This window comes from Argiope bruennichi, chromosome 5, assembly GCF_947563725.1.
Source record: "Argiope bruennichi chromosome 5, qqArgBrue1.1, whole genome shotgun sequence".
Taxonomy (NCBI): domain Eukaryota; kingdom Metazoa; phylum Arthropoda; class Arachnida; order Araneae; family Araneidae; genus Argiope; species Argiope bruennichi.
The window spans coordinates 115726394-115748950 of record NC_079155.1 but is presented as its reverse complement, the minus strand read 5'-3'; the positions used below and the strand labels follow the sequence as shown (position 1 = coordinate 115748950).

Below are 22557 nucleotides of genomic sequence, written 5' to 3'. Positions count from 1 at the left end.
AATTTTAAAAATGAGTCTAATTGGGATTAATTTTTTCATGATTTAGTTTAAATATATTAGTTAATGCATTTTTTGCAATTTCTCTGATAGGATTCCGATGATTTATGGGCAGATGACGAATCCGTTTCAGATGAAGACAGCTGGGAAACTGAGTCAGAAAAATCCCTTGTTGGTCTTGAAGATGGGTAAGAGTTTTTGCATTATTCAGCAGTCTGATTTATCCATATTCTATTAAATTGAGTGAAGAATTTTTCAGAGATTTCTTTATTGAAATAGATTTTTATCAATAGAATTATCAATAAACTTGTATCTTTTACTAGATCATTTATCTATTATTAGATTATTGTTATTGGACTTTATTTTTTAAGACCCTCTTTAACTACCAATTCTTTAACCTAAATAATTTTTAAGCATCAGAATTGCATTATATATTAAAATAGTTATTAGTGTTACACTTTGCTCCTGCTCTTCTTATTTTGTGTATGAACCTTTAAAATGCAGCCAAAGGACATTTGTTTTCAATGAAGTTTTGACATTTACTTAAAATGGAGTTTGTAATGACATTAAAATCAGTAACTCTTTTGTTAATCTGACTTTTAATTATATACTATAACTTCACTTTCCTATTCCTCAGGATAATTGTCTTGTAAAAAAAAATATTTTGTAGCTTTCTATAATAGATGAAAATCAAATAATTAAATATTTGATAAAATAATGAAAATATTTTGAATTACACTGCAACAATGATACATTATTATAAAGATTGATAAAAAAAAATATCCTTGAAAGTTATCAAAATTCAAAGAAAAAAATCACATTTCAAACAAATTATGTCAATTGAAAGAATTTTTTTTAATGATATAAAAATTCTGCTGTTTTCAGCCTCTATTTTATTTCAGGTTTAAGTGTAAAATATTATTTATTTTCAAATTATATTTAAGTTCAGAAAAGAAATATGCACTGATGTATATAGTGCTTATGTATAGCATTCATGTATATTGATTTTATCAAAACAAATGAAGCCATTTGACTTGTGATAAGAACAAATGTGCATCCATTCTTGATTGGGAGGAGATATTTTAAAGTCCTACTTATTTAGTGGTGATATTAAGGAAAAAAGATAGATTACAAAAAACGTATTGATCTACTTAAAATATGTAGTTATCAAATTATTCACAAGATAATTTTTTCCTGATAGTAATATAGAAGGATTCTTACTGACTTGAAGGGAGATATAACCCTTTTACAAACCAATGATTTTTTTTAGAAAAGCCTCTCATTGGAGGAATCAAAATTGTGTTTGATTAGATTTCTTTTCTAAATGGGTCAGAGTCATTCCCTTCTTTTTCACATGCAGTTAATCTGATATGTTTATTTCATTTAATATGATTTTCTTTAATGTTTATAACATTGCCTAGAATGAAATTAAAAATATATTTTAAAGAAATGGGACGAAGGAAAAACTTGATTATGAAATATGCTTTCCTTAATATAGTAAAATCCCTGTAAATAGAAATTTAAACATAAAATCAAGTAAAAATAAATGACAAAAAAATTTGTTCAAGTTTTTTGCAAAAATGTCTTTTTTTATATATTTTGTCGAAGAATTCATGTGAAGAAGGATTTATTTGAATGTTTAAAAATATATAAAGTATTTCTGAAAAAATATTACTTAGATATTATATCTGCCATTTTGTTTGATTCTTAGTAGCATCACCGAGAAGGATATTGATGGAGCTACGAGAGATCTCGAAAAAATCTCCATCAAATTTGATGATAAAGATGATGAAAAGTCTACTGAGGACATGCAAGAAAAATTGTTGGCAAACATTGAGAAACTAAGAGCCGGTATGGCTCGTTTAGAAGAAGTCTTTACTCAAAATCCAACTCTTCAAACTTGCAATGTCATGAGAAGACTTTTGGAACTTTATAAACACTGCAAGTGAGTAGATATGAGGTTTACTACTTGGATTATTTTTGAAGTATGTATTTGTATTTTAAACTAACAACTTATTAAAGTTTTTATTAAATCTCATTAACAGCTAATTTGAGATTTTTTTACTTATTAAAATATCAGACTTAAAATCAGAATGATATACTAAAGCTCTGTTATATATTTTGATAGTTTTGAATATGTTTGAAAAAGCATACTTCATCTTGAAAACATCAATTGTTAAATTTTATTACAAATTTAACTTATAAATTGTGGATAATAACTGGAATGCAGTACTATTTGAAATTTTAAAAATTACTCTATTGTATATTATCTGCTTGTCTATTTGTCCCTTTTTTGGTGAAAAAGTGATGCGAAAGGAACATTTAAATAGGAAATGAACACACCATTGAAGTATTAATCAGTAAACAATAATTTAATTAAATATATTTTTTCTGAAATTCTGATGAAATGTTTCAAATTAAAGGTTGTGATATTAAAAATTCTGTCAGAAGTACATCTTATTTGTTTGTTACTCTAATTTAAAAAAGTAATAAAAACAGGAAATTTATTCAACTGAGGGAAGAAGGGAATGAAATTTATAGTTAAGAAGCCAACACATAGAATGATTACTATGTTGGAATGTTGCTGTTATATTTCTCATTAGTTGTCAAAAACATATTCTTGTTTATGGTTAAAATGAACATTTTGTTTTTATTTTGAATCTTTATTGATAATGAGAAACAGTTTCTGAAATATGTAGTTATGTTAACAAATAATATTGGGCTTAGAATGCTAAGGTTATATTTCAGTACTCTCTACAATGAAGAAAAATAGATAGCTTTTTCCCTTCATTTTTAAAATTAAATTTCCTTTTTCTAATTATTTCTAAAATTAGGTTTGTCTTGCATTCTAGTATTTTCTGTGAAAATTTTACCGTAATTGTTCTCTTTGTCTCTGTCTCTCTCTCTCTCTTATCTTTTTTTTTTTTTTTTTTTTTTTTGCTTATACATACATTTGTACTGCAGTTTAATCTCAGATACTTGCTGTAATAATTCTTGAAAAATCATGCTGAATTGAACATTTTGAAATGAAAAATATCTAAGGTCAAAAATTTAAATGCATCTTCAAGGAGGCATTTTCTTTTTCATTCCAAATTCTTTTTATTTCTCAATTATTGCCTTATTTTTATTATGCATATTTTAGAAATTCATTTTCTTCCATATATTAATATTAAAGAAAAGCAGCTTCTTATAATTTCATTAGTAACTTATACAGTTGTAACTGAGCTAATATCCTTATTTTTTTAGATATATTTAACAAGCTGATAATTTTTTATACTTCATTACAATCGATGAATGAATAAATAATATATATGCCTGTAATTTAAAATCTAGCATTGTCAAATCAAACTTTTCATTCTTTTTACTTGCAACTTTTCTTTGATTAGTAAAATTCTCCTTTACAGAGTTTTAGATCAGCTTTTAGGTACTACTTACTTCCATGAACGCCATCTTCAATCACTTGTTGAACGCTTGAAACACCGAGGACGTGTCAATAGTATCCAGCATATGGCTGACCAAATCTTCCGCCTTTTCTCTTCTAATGATGCCAATAGTGATGCCAATGAAGCTAAGGAAGATGTGGCTGATTCCGAGAAGACACTAGTTAATGACTCTTCTAAAATTGATATAGACATTCTAATTGATTCTTCTAAAGCTGAGGACTCTTCTGAAATTGAAAATGCCAACATTAATGATTCTTCAAAAGTGGATATAGACATTTTTATTGAATCTCCAATCAAAGAATCTCCTCCTTTGCTCACCAACCACTGCAATGAGGATGGTACAAACCGAAAGCCACTTTTGTCTCCGGTGAGCCCAACATCCAGTGAACCTCGTAATCTGTGCCAGCAGTTGTGTGCCATCCTGAAATCTCGTCTTCTCAAAGCACATGAAGATGCTGAACAGAGATTTGGTATGCCTAGAAGCGAGACTAGTGCTCTTCTAGCAGCAGAACTGGAACAAGTTACGCCAGCAGTTGAGAAAACAGAAGAATCAGAAATTCCTCCAAATGATAAAAACACCCAGACTACTGAACAAACTGTTCCTGAAGAAAAGCCTCCTCCTTCAATTGTCCTGGATGATGAAGCCCCAGAAATAAATTCTGGGCAAGGTATTATTATTTTTTTTAAATAGTAATCTTAATTATCTACCTGCAAAAATTTAATTCTTCATATGCATCTTCAAAGAGACTAATACATTCTAATTTGTATGTTTCTTTTAAGAGTTTAAAGGCAAAACATTTTATTCCAGTTTTGTGTGTGTGCGTTATATTTCATTATTAATCAGTTAGAAATTTAAAAAATAAAATTTTGATTATATTTCATTTAAACAAATTTGCAATGAAATTAGAAAATATGTGGGAAAAGTTAGTCATTAATTAATAATAATATGAACATAAAATACATTAAAATAGCTACTCAGAAAATTTTACTGCATTGCTCCAAGTAAGGATAAATTTGATAATTGCTTTTTCTTACAGGAAATATAGATTCTGAGATAAGATGATTTTAAGAGTATCCTCTAGTATTATACTTGATTTTATTTAAGGTCAAGATATTCATTTTAACTGAATGCCTTTTCATTTTCAAATTGTTTCTTCCTTCTAGTAGATTAGTTATAATTTATGATCTTAATGCTTGAATTTGAGATTTTTTTTTTAATTTTTTATTTTATGGATTGTAAAATCTGAATGAATACTGAAACTTATACTGTTTCTGCATTTATTCATATTCTCTTATTTGATTTTAATATTTTCATGCTTTAATAATTTGCAAACTGAATGTGTTTATTCCAGAAGTTTCAAATTTCAGCTTTGATTATCACAGTTATGAAATAATTGCATGTAATTATTTGTTTTATATATAATTGTGTTTTAGATATGGAAAATATTCTTATTTACAAGACTTTTCTTCTATATAATGTGTGCTGTCAGTATTAGTATAATTTAGAACATTTCCCCCCCCCCTTTACTGTATATAGAGATATTTACTAAAGCTCGATAAATAATTTTAATTAATTGGAAAAGATTTTTATAATAGAAATAGTAGTACAAATCCAAGGCATTAGGTACAACTAAACATCTAAATTATTATTGATAGTAAATATCAATGTTTTATCATTGTAAAAAAATTCATGATGCAATACTAGGAAAAATCTGTATATTTAACTGCTTCATCATCAAAAAAATCTTTAAATTTAAGAGCATGTTATATTATAAATATCTTTATTTAAATGGCAGTATGTGATATATAATCTGAGAACTTTTAAACATATTTTTATTGTGATTAGCAGTTGCTCTTTAACATGTATAAAGCTTATTCCTGCATTTAATATTAAAATTAATAACAACCTTTGTAAATATTAAATGCAGAAACAATATAATGTATACATATTATATTGTTTTTATTTTAATAATTCAAAATTAACATTTTGAATGAAACTTTAATTATTTTTAAACTTTCATAATTATTTCTCAATGAGTGATAGCATTAGTTGCTATTAGAGCTTTAAGATGGTTCAAAACTGAAATAACTGAAATGCATTATAATAACTCAATGAGATTAAACCATTGATGGACAAACTACAACTTGCTTTGTAGATAGGGTGCATTTTGAGGCTATATCTAGCCTGCCATAGAATTTAAAATAATGGTTATAGTCGATACATCCATTTTGAACCAGATTCTGAGGAGCTTGTGGAATAGTTTCAAGGTTTGTTTTTTCTCTTGCAATTGATATAATTATGAAAAATTTATTTAAAATAATTGTAATTTTCTCCTATTAGGTGTATTTTCCATATTGGAATCGGTTCCTGATAGTCATAAATATAAATTAAGCATCTTTCAGCCCGCGGAACCCAGTGCCTTCTTTAGAATTGTGAGAAAGGAGGTAAATTTTCTTTTCATTGGTAACTGTGATTTGATTTTGATTTAGTTGCTTTTAGAAGCAACTGATTATTTTTCTGCTGTTAAAATTCACAATGCACAAATATGATGTCAATGATCTCATAGAAAATTTCAGTTATTATTATGAAGCTGCATGAAAAATTAACCCATGCTACGTGCCTCTCTTTTTATTTTTTTGTATATATATGTGTGTGCGTGTCAGAAGAAAAGTATAGTGCTTTTCTTAAAAATAATCTATGTTTCTATTTCATCTATAATTCTATTGATCTTAAAATAAATTTTGTTAATCGGTTGGCAAATTTATTATCCTGAATATAAATTGTTAGATGATATATGCATACAATACATTCCCAAGTATCTGACCTAATGTGGCGGAACAGCAGGTTGGGGATTAACCCCCGCCCCCCAGGATAGGCCAGAACTTTATGAGCTTATTTCTTTGCCCACTAATACCATAAGACAAAGTTTTTATACCAAAACTCGTTGTTATAAAACATATATTTTCACTTCTTATTGAGTACTAAGCCATGTAGACTTCTAAGCCATGTTCACTTCTTATTGAGTCTCAAGCCATGTAGAATCTACATGCGTCCACAGCTCGGTGAATCATAGATGCAGTTGCCAATAACGTGTCGAGTTAAAATAAAAGTTTCAGTACTGATAGCTTATATGCTACACTGCATGTTTCAAGACATTAAATTCTCATTTTATTTTCCTTTTTCTCTTAAGTGCTCATGCTACAAAAATAACTTCTTTATGCTTACCTTTCAGTTTGGTTTTTCTTACATGTAGAGCGGTGTTGCACTTGAAAAATGGTGTACTTGTGCAGCGCACACCACTTTTCAATTTCTGCTCGATTTTTTTCAGCCTCTTATATTTTTCCTAACTCCAAAATTAAATTTTTTACTTTTAAACCAGAGTCTAGCTGCTGTATAACGTGCAACTTCTCCTCCATAATTGCTACAACTGTTTTTTGTTTATCACCCATTTTGAGATCTTCACTGTGGTACATTAAAAAGAACCAAAAACCCAAGAACAATGTACCATTATTGTATGTACTATGCAGTTATTAGCAAGAACAGCAGCAGCAGTTCAGGTCTGTTACACATTGATGAAACAATGAACAATAAACGGAACTCTGCTCTTTTCTTGTCACAACTTGTGTTTTGCACACGACACATATGAGGATTGTAGCATACACCCGTTTCCAATGCCTTGGTATTATTGCCAAGGCAACAGCTTGCTTTCCTCATTTAATCACAAAAAAAGAAAACTAGGTCAGATAGTACGAAAGCCAGGTATTTGCAAACCAGATAATCTGGAGTGTACTGTATTTAAAATTCAAAGAATACATGTTGGAATGTTCTTTTGATGCATGGAATAATATAATAATAATTCATCTGTGGTAGATGTGGAAATTTTAATTATCTTAATATATTTTTACAGTTAATCTTTTATGTCAAGAGAACTTTAAATGGGCAGTTTCTTATAAAAGTTAAAGTGCTTGTTGCAATTTATGCCAGATCACTTCATGCGTCACTGCATTATGTATATCATGTTTTGTCTAAGACTTAACAGATCTCACTTTGATGCATGCTTTTCAATAGTTTGGATTTTTTTTGTGAGTGAATGATTTGTTAAACTTAGTGTAATTGTGTATAGACTTTATAAAGCTCATTAAAATAACTGTTTTAATTTGGAATTGAAATTATAATATGATTTGATAATGATTGTAAGAAATCTCATTGCTGTTCTGTGCACATTCATATAAAATGTTTTTTTAAATTAAATTTGTATTCAGTACCTATAAATCAAAAAAGAAATTATATAATTTTTAAATGAATTAAATTTCACATTTTTTTGCATTAGATTTTATTGTTATTAATATTGAAATTTAATTTTTCTATATCAATGTTCTTTAACATTCCATAAATGATTCTTTCATAAGTTGAATTAAAATGGCATCTTTGAATTTAAGAACTCGGAAATGCTTTGAAAATACTTTTAAGTGTTGCTAATAGTTATGAAAACCCAGAGTGATTTTGTTTATTATTTTTTTTCAATGCAATAATTAATTTCAGTAAAATATTACTTCAATGTTTCAGATGCATTTATTAATATCATCTTTACCTGAAGGAACAATTGTCAAGAGTTTTGAAGATAGAATTGTATGTATTGTTAATTTGAACAATTTTACATTTTGTAATCTGCTAATTATTTCAAGGCTTTTAAATATTTCTAATATAAGGTTATATGTAAAATAAAGCCTTTATAAAAATACTTTTGTAAATTATTTAAATGCTTTCTTTTTATAGTTGTTAAATTTATGAATTTTAAATTGTCTTACAATAAGTTTAAATGTTGCATTTAAGCAATCTTGCACATTACTGTAAATGGCTTTTGTATTTTTGTGATATTATTAATAATAGAATTTGATCTTGTTGATAATTGTTATTATTTGGTATGTTATAAAATTAGAAATTTCTTCAGCAATTAAGCATGTATTCATTTTAAATTTTATTAAAAAAAAAATATTGTCTTGAAAGAAATTTGTTAAAACTTTGACTTTATGTTGAAAATTGTTATCATTTTCTCCTCATAAATGATTTTCCTTTTTCTTGCCCTCACCACCCTTGAATTATTATTGAAAAATGAAATTTAGGAATTATTGTTATGATCTTTTTCTGGGATATCATATCTTTTATATGAAGATTGTTGTATCATATGTATTCTCATCAAATATTGCAATATTGCCATTTTAGGCGTTTGCTTTCTTTTTTTTCTTCTTTTTTTTTTGTACTATGTTATTAATAAGCAATGGTGCTAAATATTTCATGTATATTTATATTAAAACTTTTACCCTGAGCTTTGAGAAAATTTGTGCTCAAATCAACTAAATGGATTTCTGTGAGATAAGCAATATTACTTACACCATTAATAAGAGTATGGACAGTTATTTTACTCTGTTGGACAGAAAAGCTATTGAGAAATATGTGTTGTCTACTATTTCCAAAATTACTGTTTATCTGTTGAATAAGCAGCCATTATAATTTTCTCTGTACTTCATATCTACATAATATTGATGTGTTAAAATATTTTAATATTTCTTAATTGTTTTTGGAAGTTTGTTAAGTGCAGCACTAGAAGTCACTATAATAATGCATAGAAAATATACATATTAAATCCATTATATCTAAAGCTTTTATGAGATTCCGAATCGGTGTATTTGCTTTAGTTTAATAGTGCATTACAATAAAGTGCATTTTGAAGGAAAATGTGAAGAATAATATTTATAAATAGTTAAATAATTTTGAAAGATGTTAAAGATTGTTTGGCCACAGTATTAATAGATTTTTAAGCCACTTTTTTTACTGTACTTATACTATTTATATAATTATAATAATTGGAATATTCATGTTAAATAATCAGTAATCAAAACAGTAACAACTAAGTTTATTTATGCTGAATAAAATATTAAAAATCAGCATATGAGAACTACTGCATTACATTAAAAAAAAAGAGATATAATTAAAATGTGTTAATTCCTGTGCAATTATCTTTTTTCCTTTTTTTTTCTTTTTTTCTAAGAATTAAATTTTGTTCTGCGTTTATTTTAGTTAAGAGTTAATTTTATTTGAAGAGTAATTTTTCAAATAAAATTAAGAGCATATTGCATTAAAGATAAAAAGCAACATCATTCTGAAGATATTAGAAACATTCAAAGAATGTCAGGGAAATTCAAACAGCAGAAATGCTGGCCACCCTGTCTGTCTACATATTATTTTAGCTTCATGGAAATGTCTCCTTATTCACAAATTTGAATTGATTAAAGTACATATGTCAACCCTCATAATTTAAGAACAAATGATCAAAAATATCATATTGAATACCATAGCTCTTATTATTATGTTATTAAAAGCAGTAAAAAATTTTTGCTGTATATTTTTATCTTTTTAAACATAATTCTTTTTTTCTTTTTTTTTAATGATTTGTATACCTTAATAGAATGTGACTGTAATGTTAAATTAATAGAAAAGGAAACCTTATTCTGTGAACATTTTCCAGGATCTGTATTCTGTTCTAATCAAAGGTCCCAGAAGAACACCCTATGAAGATGGTCTCTTTTTCTTTGACTTCCAACTGCCTGCAGATTATCCAAAAGTCCCTCCACTGTGCCATTACATCTCGTATTGTTCAGATCGCCTGAATCCCAACCTGTATGAAGGTGGAAAAGTTTGTGTCAGTCTTTTAGGAACTTGGGGTGGAAAGGTAAGTGTTTCTTTTCAAAAAGTAATGTCAGTAATAAGCCATAAAATCGATATTTTAAAAATAACATTTTAAAAATCTTCATAATTTTGATATCAAATTGAAATTTATATGCATACAATTTATTTACTCTTCCTAAATATTAAGATTTAAATAAGATAAAAAAGAATAATCATTTCTACTTAAGCATTATTTTGAATTTTCTCATTACTTATTCTTTCTTTGACTGTAGTACTTAATTAGAAGCTGAAAGTGTGTAAAATTTTATGTTATAAAAATGAAGTAATAAACGCATTTGGAATAAACACAAGCTATAAGTATTGTTTCTTTTATTTATTTTTGTTAAATAAATCCTTAGTATAAATGCTGTTTGTCTTTCAGGGCACTGAGATGTGGAATCCATCAACATCTAATCTCCTTCAAGTTATTGTATCAATCCAAGGTGTGGAAGCTGATAATGGATTTCCTCGTTAAATTTCATTTATTGAACAATTCTCAGTTGCAGACACACATATGTGAGTTACAAAAAATTTTAATCTGCGGCTGTTTTGCAGGCTTGATTTTGGTGTCAGAGCCCTATTATAATGAAGCTGGATATGAAAGGCAGAAAGGCACACAGTTAGGGATGGAGAACAGTAGAATGTACAATGAAATGGTGGTTTTGAAATTAGTGCAGGTAAATTCATAAAGATTTCAGCATAATTATGTGCAGTACTTTATTTTTCCATCTTAGTTTTCAACTTTTCTAATTTTAATTTGAAGAGAAAATATAAATAACTATCCCTAATACTAATAATAAAAATTGATCTATTCTTTTAATATGTATATTTTAAATGTTATATAGTTTTGGTGAATATTCCTGGAGATAAAGATATGTTTGTTGAAAAAAATTGTTTGTTTTTATCTTTTTCAAATTTAGATTCTTTTTCATTCTTGTTGTTTATTTTGTGAAATTATATTATAGACTGAATTTCATTAACATGTGAATATAATTTTATAATAAAAACTTTTATGTTTAATAAAATTAGTAAATCAGAAATGTTAATATAACATGTATTATTCCCATAAATAATAGTAAACATATCGATTTGTATTGAATAAATAGTTACTTCAATAATAACTCAAAATAGTTACTTCGATATTAACTTTTTATCGCAAAATTTATTTTCCTTTTTTTATGATAACATTTTTATTAAATACTGTAGTATGGTAAATATTTAAAACAAAACAAAAAAAAAGTAAAAAGGAAGATTCCAGAACTTAAAATAATGAATATATATATATATGTAAACATAATTTTTGAAGTAGAGTCATGGCCAGAGTCAGAGAGAAGACACTTTGAATTTTTAACCTCGTATTATTTCATCCCTGGAGGCACAAGCAGCACGGACAAAACACATCCTCTCATAGTGCAGCACAAGTGCAGAAGCGAAGAAGGGGCCAGAGAGTGAGAATATTTTCCCCAGTGCTTATATTCATTGAGATTCTGATAGGGATTTCTTACATGTGTCGACACAGGCAAGAGAATTATTAGAATCTTTTAAAATAATGTTTTAGGTTTGCCATTTTTTATCCCTTTACTCAGAGCATGTGAGGGTGCAACTTTAGGCATTTTCACAGCGCTTCTGTTGAATTAATTAAATAGTAAAAATGGAATGGGATCAGGAAATAAGAGAATATTTTAGAATATTAATATGGGCTAAATTAAGCTAAAAATTAGATCTTGATTAAATTTAAATTAGATTTTAAAATATCATTATATATATATATATATATATATATATATATATATATATATATATATATATATATATATATATATATATAATATAATATAGACATTTTAGAGTTGAAACTAAACACATTATTTTCACATTTTTTTTCTTATATTTACAAATCACAACTATTATAAAATTAAGACCTATTTCAGATATCACTGTCCTTAATTGATTTTGACTGACAGTCAATTAGAGAAACTCTTAACATTTACTGGAAGTATATACTGAATTATATATAGATGTGTAGACCTTAAGAAATTTATTCATTATTTAACATTAGTATTATGGAATTAAGTTTGATTTTAATTTTATAAATAAAACAATTTACTTTGTACTGGGCAAATTATTTGTATACATACCATAAAATAAGAAATGCCCTTTTTTCTTAATGTGTAGTCATTTCATTCTGTACTGTGATTGTATTCATATTTCCAGTTATTTTCAGTAAGCCAGGAATTCATTTAGCTCTTCAGATAATTAAATGCATATATAAATTTAATAAATGTGCCTGTTTACTTAATTCTTCTGCACTAAATATGCTGTGGAATGATTTTTAAATTAAATTTTAGAAATGTATGTTAAATATTCTTTATGGAAAATTATTATGCATTAAATTACAATTTGATATATTTGCTAGTAAAAAGAATATTAATAAAAGATTTAGTTTTTGTGCAATAAGTTATAAACACAAGTTAGTTTGTATTTCAAATGTATTCAAAATATTCCTATTTTCATATTTTCAGTCTATGACTAAATTGATAGTCTCTCCTCCAGAGGTATTTCGGCAAGAAATTATTGAACATTTTCAAAACCAATCTTCAAAGTATGTATATAACATTATAGAACTATTTATTTATTTATTTATTGTTCTGTATTTACCATAACTTTTTATTTTCAGAATGAATTACTATAGTGATAATGTAATTGATTTTAAGTGCACAAGTTTGAAAATTTCTCCTTGCCCCAGTCAGATTTAATTTTAGAGTAGACATTTCATTTTGTAAAATAATAATAATAATGAATATTTTTTTTTTCAAAACAGAAGAATGTTTAATAATATATCTTAAAAAGAGATTTGAAAAGTAATAGAATTTTTATTTTCTGAAACATTAATTGTTTCAAATGAACTCCACTGAAACGCATGTTAAATTTAGTTTTAGGTCTGACCAATTGTGTACTTGAAGAGCAATAGATTTGTTTAAATTAAATATGAAATAAATTGTTAAAAAAAAGTTTCTACTTTCATTGTTACAGTTTGATTACACACAAAGTTATTTTAATCTTGTGTTTTTGTGATTAATATGAAAACTATGAACTATGTAATTTTGAATTCTTTAAATATGGAAACTGATGATGATTTTTAATGATTCAAATGTTTCAACCATATTCTTGGTTGGAATGCCAATGTAGATATTTTCTTTTTGTATGCAATTAATATCGGGTTTTCTATAAAATTGATTGCTAAATAAATGTTGTAAATTCAAATAAAAAAAATCTAGGAAAATCTCACTAAGTATCAAATTTCAAAATAGAACTTATTTTTATTTCATGATAGCTCTAGCGTATCTTAAAATTTTGGAATGTGTAAAAATTCATTTTTCTTGAATTTATGATTATTAAAAATTGGTATATATTGGTATATTTATATGGTAAAACAATTATAAAAATTTGACTTATTTTTCGTGCTTTGAAAAAGAGAATGATTAAGAACGGGGGAGAATAAAACAGAAATAAAATTATGAAGCCATTATTTTTCAGTGTGAAGATATTTCTATATGCTCTAAGTAGTATGTTATAAATATAATAAAGCTCAATGTGTGTGTGTGTGTTGGCGCTCTACAGGCCAGACCGTTTGACATACAGCTACCAAATTTGGTACATGGTTACCTTGGAGGTTGGGTATGTGCACCTGGGGTTCCTTTTTTCGAATTTTTAATTAGAATTTTAATTATTAATTAAAAACTAACTTTCCCGCCAAAAAAATCTTCCATTTTCCCCACCGCCAACTTTTCCGCCAAAAAAATGTTCCATTTTCTCCACCGCCAAACGAGAAAGGCTTCAGGTTTTTTTTCTCCCAACAGTAATGAGGCTAGGGTTAAAATTTTTCGGCGGATTATTTCAATCGGTTCTGTTTATTTTCTTAATGTTTGATGCATTTAAAATTAAACATTGTTAATGAATCAATCTTTCAGATTCATTCTGAAGTACTTTTGAATTAAAATAAAACAGAATAAAGGAAATTAAAAATTTCTAATCCGCATAGCGTTACCCCAACTGGCGTAGAAAAAATCACGTATTTGCGTTACGTAACCGGCGAAGAAAATTCACGCATGCGCATTCTGTTCTGACTGTTGCCATGACAACGTTATCAATGGATGATTTAAATTATTTTTGGGTTAGTTGCATGCTTTTGTAAGTAAATTGTATTTATGTTAGTTATATATTTTTTAATATGCTTATAGTTTTAAGTACATCGTTTTTTAAGTAGTTTTTTTAAAACCTGTTTTCAACCGTTTATTTTAAACGATTCGTTTTATTTTCTTAGTGTTTGATGCATTTAAATTTAAACATTGTTAATTAATCGATCTGCTCATAATGAATCTAAGAAAATTTTGTTGACCAACTCTTGAGATATTACATAAATTAAAAAAGATATTCTTTAGTGCCCATAAAGTTTAAACGCTTAGTGACTCTATTTTCAGTAATCAGATTATAAAAAAATGCTTTGTTTCAGTAAAAAATATTATTATATTAATTGAAGATAAATTCTTTCCACTTTAATTTAAAGCATAAATTCTACCGTTTTCAACCGTTTATTTTAAACGATTCGTTTTATTTTCTTAGTGTTTGATGCATTTAAATTTAAACATTGTTAATGAATCGATCTGCTCATAATGAATCTAAGAAAATTTTGTTGACCAACTCTTGAGATATTACATAAATTAAAAAAGATATTCTTTAGTGCCCATAAAGTTTAAACGCTGAGTGACTCTATTTTCAGTAATCAGATTATAAATAAATGCTTTGTTTCAGTAAAAAATATTATTATATTAATTGAAGATAAATTCTTTCCACTTTAATTTAAAGCATAAATTCTACGGGTGCTAACAGAAAATGAGAGAGATACATATTTTGTTATGACTGAAGGCCTTTATAATATTATGAATGAATTATATGATAATCAAAATTTGAAGTATTAAAATATTTTGATGAAGAAGCTATTAAAGTAGGAATTGCATAAAATATTTAATTATTAAAATTTTAACGAACATTAAGATTGGCGAACCGGCTGGTCGCCAAAGGCGGCTAGTATGTTATAAATATTGCTGTGATGGTTCTTTGTAGAATTTAGAGATAGGTGTATAAATTTGTTTCAGGAATTGCAACTATCAGGCCTAAAAGCTGCAATTCATATATTCATAAAATAAGTGTATCAAGGTCATAACCTTTTAGGTGATATGTTGTCATAATTAAATTCATATTTTAACGAATTGTTTCATTTAAGGATAGTTTTATTTTTCTTTTGGAAAAAATTTTGTAAGTCTGCATTGTTGATTTTGTTAAACTCAATTTTCCCTCAGGTTTATTCAGAGATTAGAAAAATGGTTAGAAATATCTGAATCTTATAATGCTGAGCATCCTTTGTCTCCTACCTCACCAACTACTTTTAAAGAGATTCATAGCAAGAGTAAGCATTCTTAATGATATTTCCTGGTTTGTTTGCAATGTATCAGAGTAAGAACTTATTTTTAATTTTTTATGAATTTTTTTGAATATAAGAATTTTTAATTTCTTTCTGCTCAGTTCTTTTTTTCTTTCTAGTTTTTCTTGAATAATTAAATTTTTTATATCTTTGTACATTATTATGGGATTTCAGATTGTTTTCAAAATGCAATGAAATAATTGCGTTTTATTAATATTTTCTATTCCTTCCAGATTATGATTCCAGTGCTCAAGATGTTCCTTTACCAGAATTTCCACTTATCCCTGCTTCAAAGGGCTTTTGTCTCACTCTTAGAAAATCGTTGGCTGACTTCAAGAACATTCTTTCAACCTCCCTTCCCCCACCAACCAACAGCTAGTCTAAAAAATGTTCCTGCTCCTCCCTTCCCACCACCAAAGGATGCAGCATCTACGTATTTATAATAAACTTATTTATGCAATAAAACTATCTTGCCATGTATTGTCCTCTTTTTTTAAAAGAAAAATATGAGTTAACTGTTTCAGTGCTGTCTCAAAATTTTTCTTGTAAAAGACTTCATGTTTTACCCGATTTTTTGGCTATCATGTTCCTCAAGGTAATATTGTATTCTGTGCATTGCAAAACATGTGGTGTTGTAACATTTTGTCCACTATGATAAGTTTAAAATAATCAAAGATTTCTATGTAGGTTTGATATAAATGCAAACTTCACATATTCTGCCTCTTTTGAGGAGTACAGTTTGTTTAAAATTCATATTAAATGCTGAGTTTATCATATTCGTATAGGATGTATTTTATTTCTTTGGGACATAAAAAATTCTGTAAAGAGAAGAATTATTTTGTGAATTAATTTAAGAAATAGAACATAATCTATTTATTTTATAAAAATTAATAGAGAATTTTATTTTTTGTTATCTAGTTTAAATGTTTCTAATAGCATATACTATATTAATTATTTATTTATAAGCAGCTTTAAAAATTCAAATGGGAAATTATATGAGAATAGAATTTTTTAAACATTTGAGTAAAATACTACTTCAGATAACAATTGGAATTGAATGAAGCTGGTGATATTGAATCTTCAAATTTTGTTTGAATTTTTGTTGAACTTGTTAGTTTTTCATTGAATTTATTTTCAATTTGTAGGTATGGTAAATTTTATTTTAATTGAATATTTTGATTTTTGAATATTATTTTTGTGAATTTGTTTTTTTTAATTGTCTTTCATTTTCTTTTATAAAATTTTATTTTGTTAAAACATTGACAGAATTTTTTTAGCATATCAGGAGCATGCAGAGAAAGCAAAAACTACTGAATATGGAAGATTGGTGCTTTTTGAAAGTTTAAATTTAATTTAAAAAATAAAATAACTTTTCATTATTTTATAAAATTATAATATTCATTATATATAACTTTTCATTATTTTTAATTCATTGTTTGCAGACCTTTAAGATGTTTCAAACAAAATTAATTCTTTGAGATTGATTAGTGTAATAAATTTATTCTTAATTCAAATCACATATTATCTATTTTAGAATTTAGAAGGGGGAAAAAATTCCTTTGATCTGTTTTCCGAAAGGTTTTAAAAAAAAGAAGAGGAAAAGTAATTGTTCTATGCTATTGTGTATTTGGCTCTTAGAGATGCTTTTCTAATCTTGCCATTTGCATTTTTTAACTTTTAGCATAATTTCCTCACTGAATTAGAGTAAAAAAAGGGAACATTTGATATAAATGTGGTTGATTTTTTTGTATTAAAAGTATTCCAGAATAGTCAAAACTATAAAATTTAGACTGTTATTTGAAAAGAAATATTTGTGAGAGTGGGAGACTTTTAACTATTAAAGCAATCATCTTATTTGTATAAATGAACCTGAATTTACATTTAATAAAAGGTTAAAAAGATTTTTACATCTCTTGCGATTTGCAAATGCAATTGCTTTTAAATGGATACTGAGTATTCATGGTTTCAAAATTTGGCATTAAAAGTAATAGTCTAATTTATCTTTAAAATATCAAGTGCTGGTGCTTCTGTATATTTGTGGAGATTGATTCAAGTACTTCAGCTTTCTTCCCAGTGAAATGCATATTTAGTGTATTTATTAGTCTATATGTCTGATCCTATGTGTTGTAAATATGTAAATATAAGTATGAAATTAGTTCAAGAGCTGCTGATTAAAGTTCTAATTTATTAATGATATGTTTCTGTTTTATGTGCATGCATTCTTTACACTCAATTTATTTATCAAAACCAAAGAAAAGAAAAAGAACTTCTTTGAAAAAGGGAAATTCCTTTAATTTTTCTTAAGAAATATTTTTGATTCCCCTTCAAATTAAAGTAGCAAAACATTGTTTCATAAATTTGCAAACAGAATAGACTTGTTTTAAAATAATTGGAGTAACATTGGAACTCCATGTATATTTGACCTTTGTGAGAGATTTTTATATTGTGAAAATATAATTAATAATTTACATTGTGATTAATCAATTATTTTACCTTGCAAATAAATATATTTTCTTAAAACAGAACAAAGAAAAATCGCTCAAATTCGTAATATTATCTAGACAAATCATATAACCTCATAACCTAACATTTAATTATTTCAACTATGAAATTCATATATATATATACACAAGCACACACACACATAGGAAAAGCTAGCATACCTAGCACATCGCTCTTATTACTTAGTGATGAATGGTAAAAATCAAGTGTAAACAAAAATGCTTGAACATTTGCATTTCTTTAATGCTTCTCTTATTAACGGAGTTGCGAAAGATTAGAAATGCCCTGGAGAGAGCTTGTTGAAACATCATTCATGCAGTGAATGTCACTGAAACACCATTCGGTCAGAGGAAAAAGAAATCAAGAAATATGCATCAAAAGAAAGTTTAAACCAATATAAAAATAAGTTTAACCATCTCCAAATGCGTAATTGCTCAACTTCCCAATGGAAATTGATTATCATATCTTCCAAAACTATAACTTCACATAAATGGCCTTTACATTATCTTAATATGGAAAAATTACGTTTTTAATGATATCATTTCTGTACAATAATTTTGGTTTTTGATAAAAGTTCAAAATGCAATACACATTATATAATGTTTTTAATTTGGAAATTAAATTTTACTGACTTTTATAGTGCGTGCAAAACAAGACTTTGCAAAGATCCTTTTAAAAAAAATAGGAAATCCAGTTGTTTTTTTTTTTGTTTAAGCTACTAAAACAAGGCATCAAACATCGTGGTCAAGAACATCTGTAATTATATTTCTGTTGTTATGATTAAATTCAAATTCAACCATCATAACATTTAATACTTTAACCAATGTTAAAATGAAAATAAAAAGGTTTGCTTTTTCTGGAACATTAACTTTGCAATAGGATTTTCAGTTTTGGTTTTATTTTATAGTATATACACTTTTTAATTTGAACCCACAGTAATCGGTTGTACATTCATTTCAGTTGAATTAAATTCATTATTTACCGTCGTATGAAATAACAAGATGAACCTTTCAAAAAATGAGTTACATATTCATGGCTTAATAGCCTAAAAGTTAATACTCCGAGAGAACACGCTGGTCGCCAAAGGTGTCAAGTTGATAATGTTGTTGATTTTTTTATTAAATGCCATATGATGTGCTCGTACATTTATTATGATGTAAAAGTTTAAAGAGACGAGCATAATGACTGTTATTATTAGCATTATTTTACTGCATTTTTAAACTACGAAGTTTCTGAGAAATTGCTTGTGGAATTTTCATTATCTTGGAGAACAGCATCTGTACTGTTTAGATAAAATACAGTAAAAGTTTTATTGAATTTTTCGTAAAGTCTATCAATAAGATAAATTGACAAAGAAAACTTTACGAGCAATACAATTTATTCAATAGTAGTTGCACTACGTTATTTGATAGATTTGCCATCTTTTAAGAAATTTCATAAGTTTATTCACGTAGAAATATTTTGATTTATCATGAAGTATCTGCTGAAAGAGGAACAACCCTCTCCTTTTTTTTTTAGTTTTTTAAAAAAATGAAACGGGTGTAGTCTAAAACTGGCACATTGGGACTATAGGGAAGTTGAGCTAGTTAGCCATAAACATGTGATTTAGTATCGTCAGGACTGGCTCAGATAAGTTTTCAATGTGGCGTCCTGGTCCCTTGTGTGTATATATATATATAATATAGAAATTCGTGATAGTCTTCAAAGCTTCTAAGCGTTTTCTTTTTAAAAAAAAATCACGATTGTGAAAGATGCTATTGGATTCCGTGGTTTTGTCTATCTGAAGTAAGTGGGGAGGGGGTCAAGTAATGAAAAGACTATGTCATCATTCACTGAAACACAATATAAGGGAAAAAAGACTGTAGCTCTGTTTCGCTCTCGGTTCCTTTATTTTCTGGTAGTTTTCCATTCGCTTTTCTTTCTATTGTGTTCCAGTTTTCTATTGTGTGTTGTAGTGTGACTGCACCTAGTGCCCCGACATTGTGTGTACACCCCTGGAGCCGGCCCTGGAAATCATTATCTTGGCGAAAGATTACTCCCTTTAAAAGGGATGATTTTAAGCAATTCTGTAATTCAGTTTGTCCCGCTGACCATCATTTCCGAAATGATTGTTTGGTTTAGGTGGCTGAACCTTGATTAAAAAATGAATCGGTCTTTTGTTCGAGAACTAAATCTTACTTGGAAATACTGTCTATTTAAATTTTCTCTTAATATATGGGTACATAAAATTTAAGACTAATTACTAAAACAAGCCGCATAAAACGATTGTATATGGACAAGTCAACCATCTAACTCTCCGACCCGCCCGAAGGCACACGGATTTAAACCATAAAACTGAATGACCGGACCGCCGCAACAGCAACATTGGCAGGAACTGTGGTTGAGTCCTAAGGGCCGTCACCGGCCACGGTACAACCCTCCCCGAAGGAAGTACGTCACGTCATCGATGAGAGGAGCCAGATCCCCCACCTATTGTACCCTCCAGGGTGGCGAGATCCAACCACCATGCCGGAAGCATCTCGTCCTCATTTCGAGGTACCCCCCCCCCCCGAGGGACTTGTACATGGACAAATTCAAACTTTCAAATCTGTCTTTCTTTACTGGATAATAGAGTTTTTTTTTTTTAATTTGTTTTGTTATTAGCGAATTGATTTGGTCGCAATCAACTGTAGATGGCTTACCAGAACGTTTTCTCCCCCGGACCTTAAATTCTGATCGTCTGTATTTCATAAACAATTGGTACATTGTTCACTTACAGCATTCTCTATGTAAACCGGTTATATTCTTTTCGTGGCTTTAAAACAATTCCCCCGGTCCTCAAAATTTTTGAAAACTCCATCGTATTAATTTTTTTGTACTCAAGGTTTCAAAAAAGGACTGAGAAAACTGAGCCTTAGTAATCCATTAGTATTTAAGGGAGAATCAAGAACCAGTTTGCGATTCATTTTTCCCCTGAGAATTCCACCAAGGGAAAGGGATATTGATAAGGCAATGAAGTCGATCACAAAACTTTTCTCTGTGTAGTTTCGACGGAGAGTAATTGGAATTTCCATCTCATTTCCATCGGATTTGCTAAAGAATTTTCAGCAGACCCAGCAATTAAAAATAATACAATTATACAATTCATTATATAATAGTATCATTTTCAATTCAGAATGCTAAGAAGTAGAGCTGAAATGGTCTTTGAATGGTGGAGAATTACTATCCATATAACTCTTCTAAGGGAGGTTTCAAACTCATTAAAATAAATACTCCCATACAACAGGATAATCTAAATTTAAAATTAACAAAATAATCTAAATTTCATTTAAAATTCCACTTTGCATTAAAGGTTTCGCTTAAATGTCCGAAGTACATTTGTTTTCGGAATGGAAAATATAAAGAGGTTGAAATTATATATGTAGCTTATGGGCCATTCTGCAGCCATAAATATTTCATGAGAGTTTCGTAATTATATGAAAAAATTATATTTCAGAAAGGTTTTATTTTATGTCGATAGATAGTCACTAGTGAATTGATTATTTTTTGATTTAATGATTGATAAAATGTAAGACTAATTTCAATACTTCCTATTAGCACAAGATATTGTCTGATATCACTACAATTTTCTACGTTCTGAACGCCTGCCAGTATCGTGAAGATATCGTAATAATGTTGTCCGGCATTTTTTCTAATAGGGCAGTCGATAAATTGATTAATTACAGGCCGTATGTAGTCAACATTTTTTTCAGACTTCGCGGAATAGTATCCAGGACCGGCCATCAGGGGGGGGGGATGCAATGCACCGGGGCCCCGCGATTGAGGGGGGCCACAACATGATGAACTAAAATAATGTTCTGAATAATAACACCGGTTTGGAAAGAAAAGAGGAAGAAATATAACTGGAATAATCGGCGAGTTGGAAAATAGGCAAAGTTCACACATATATTACAGTCTGGTGCAAGTGTGCAACATGTTATAAACATAAAGTAAGTATATTTACGGTCATTTACTTTCTTTTAGGTTATATTGCATATAGTATTTTCATAATTCATACAACTAAATGATAATATTGTTAGATTTAATCATGTCCATGTCAAGGAAATATCTCTCTTGATGTCAAAAAAAGAAAATTACCTGAAGAGGAAGTAGATCTGTCTTCTTCTCTATGAAGTAATTCTGGCAATGATATTGCTTCGACTTCGGAAGTTACAATTCAAGCTCCAACTAGAGAAGAAAGTTCCACACAAATTGCATAATCCTGCAATGAAAACGTAGAAGCTGAAATTCTTTGAAGAACTGTATGTACAAATATGATCGAATCAGAAAATAATGACGAAAAGGACTTTCATTAAAGTATGATCAAATGAATATAAGTGATTCAGATTTAGGGCCAAGTTTTATAACTGATAAGTGCAGAATGTTTT

General features: G+C 27.9%; 1 protein-coding gene across 3 annotated transcripts in view; it reads left to right on the top strand.

Moving 5' to 3' along the window:
• LOC129968668 ((E3-independent) E2 ubiquitin-conjugating enzyme-like) overlaps window positions 1–17843 on the top strand; it is a 44399-nt gene extending 26556 nt beyond the window's left edge. For 2 of the 3 annotated variants that reach the window (XM_056082796.1, XM_056082794.1), the window contains exons 13-23: window positions 91–185; window positions 1709–1942; window positions 3402–4108; window positions 5782–5885; window positions 8008–8070; window positions 9968–10171; window positions 10550–10610; window positions 10723–10844; window positions 12690–12769; window positions 15528–15634; window positions 15883–17843. In XM_056082796.1, the coding sequence (XP_055938771.1) occupies window positions 91–185; window positions 1709–1942; window positions 3402–4108; window positions 5782–5885; window positions 8008–8070; window positions 9968–10171; window positions 10550–10610; window positions 10723–10844; window positions 12690–12769; window positions 15528–15634; window positions 15883–16028 (1923 nt within the window). In that variant the 3' untranslated portion in view covers window positions 16029–17843. The remainder of the gene's footprint in view (window positions 1–90; window positions 186–1708; window positions 1943–3401; window positions 4109–5781; window positions 5886–8007; window positions 8071–9967; window positions 10172–10549; window positions 10611–10722; window positions 10845–12689; window positions 12770–15527; window positions 15635–15882) is intronic. The other variant, XM_056082795.1, reaches the window with a different exon arrangement.
• The last annotated feature ends 4714 nt before the right edge of the window (window positions 17844–22557 follow it).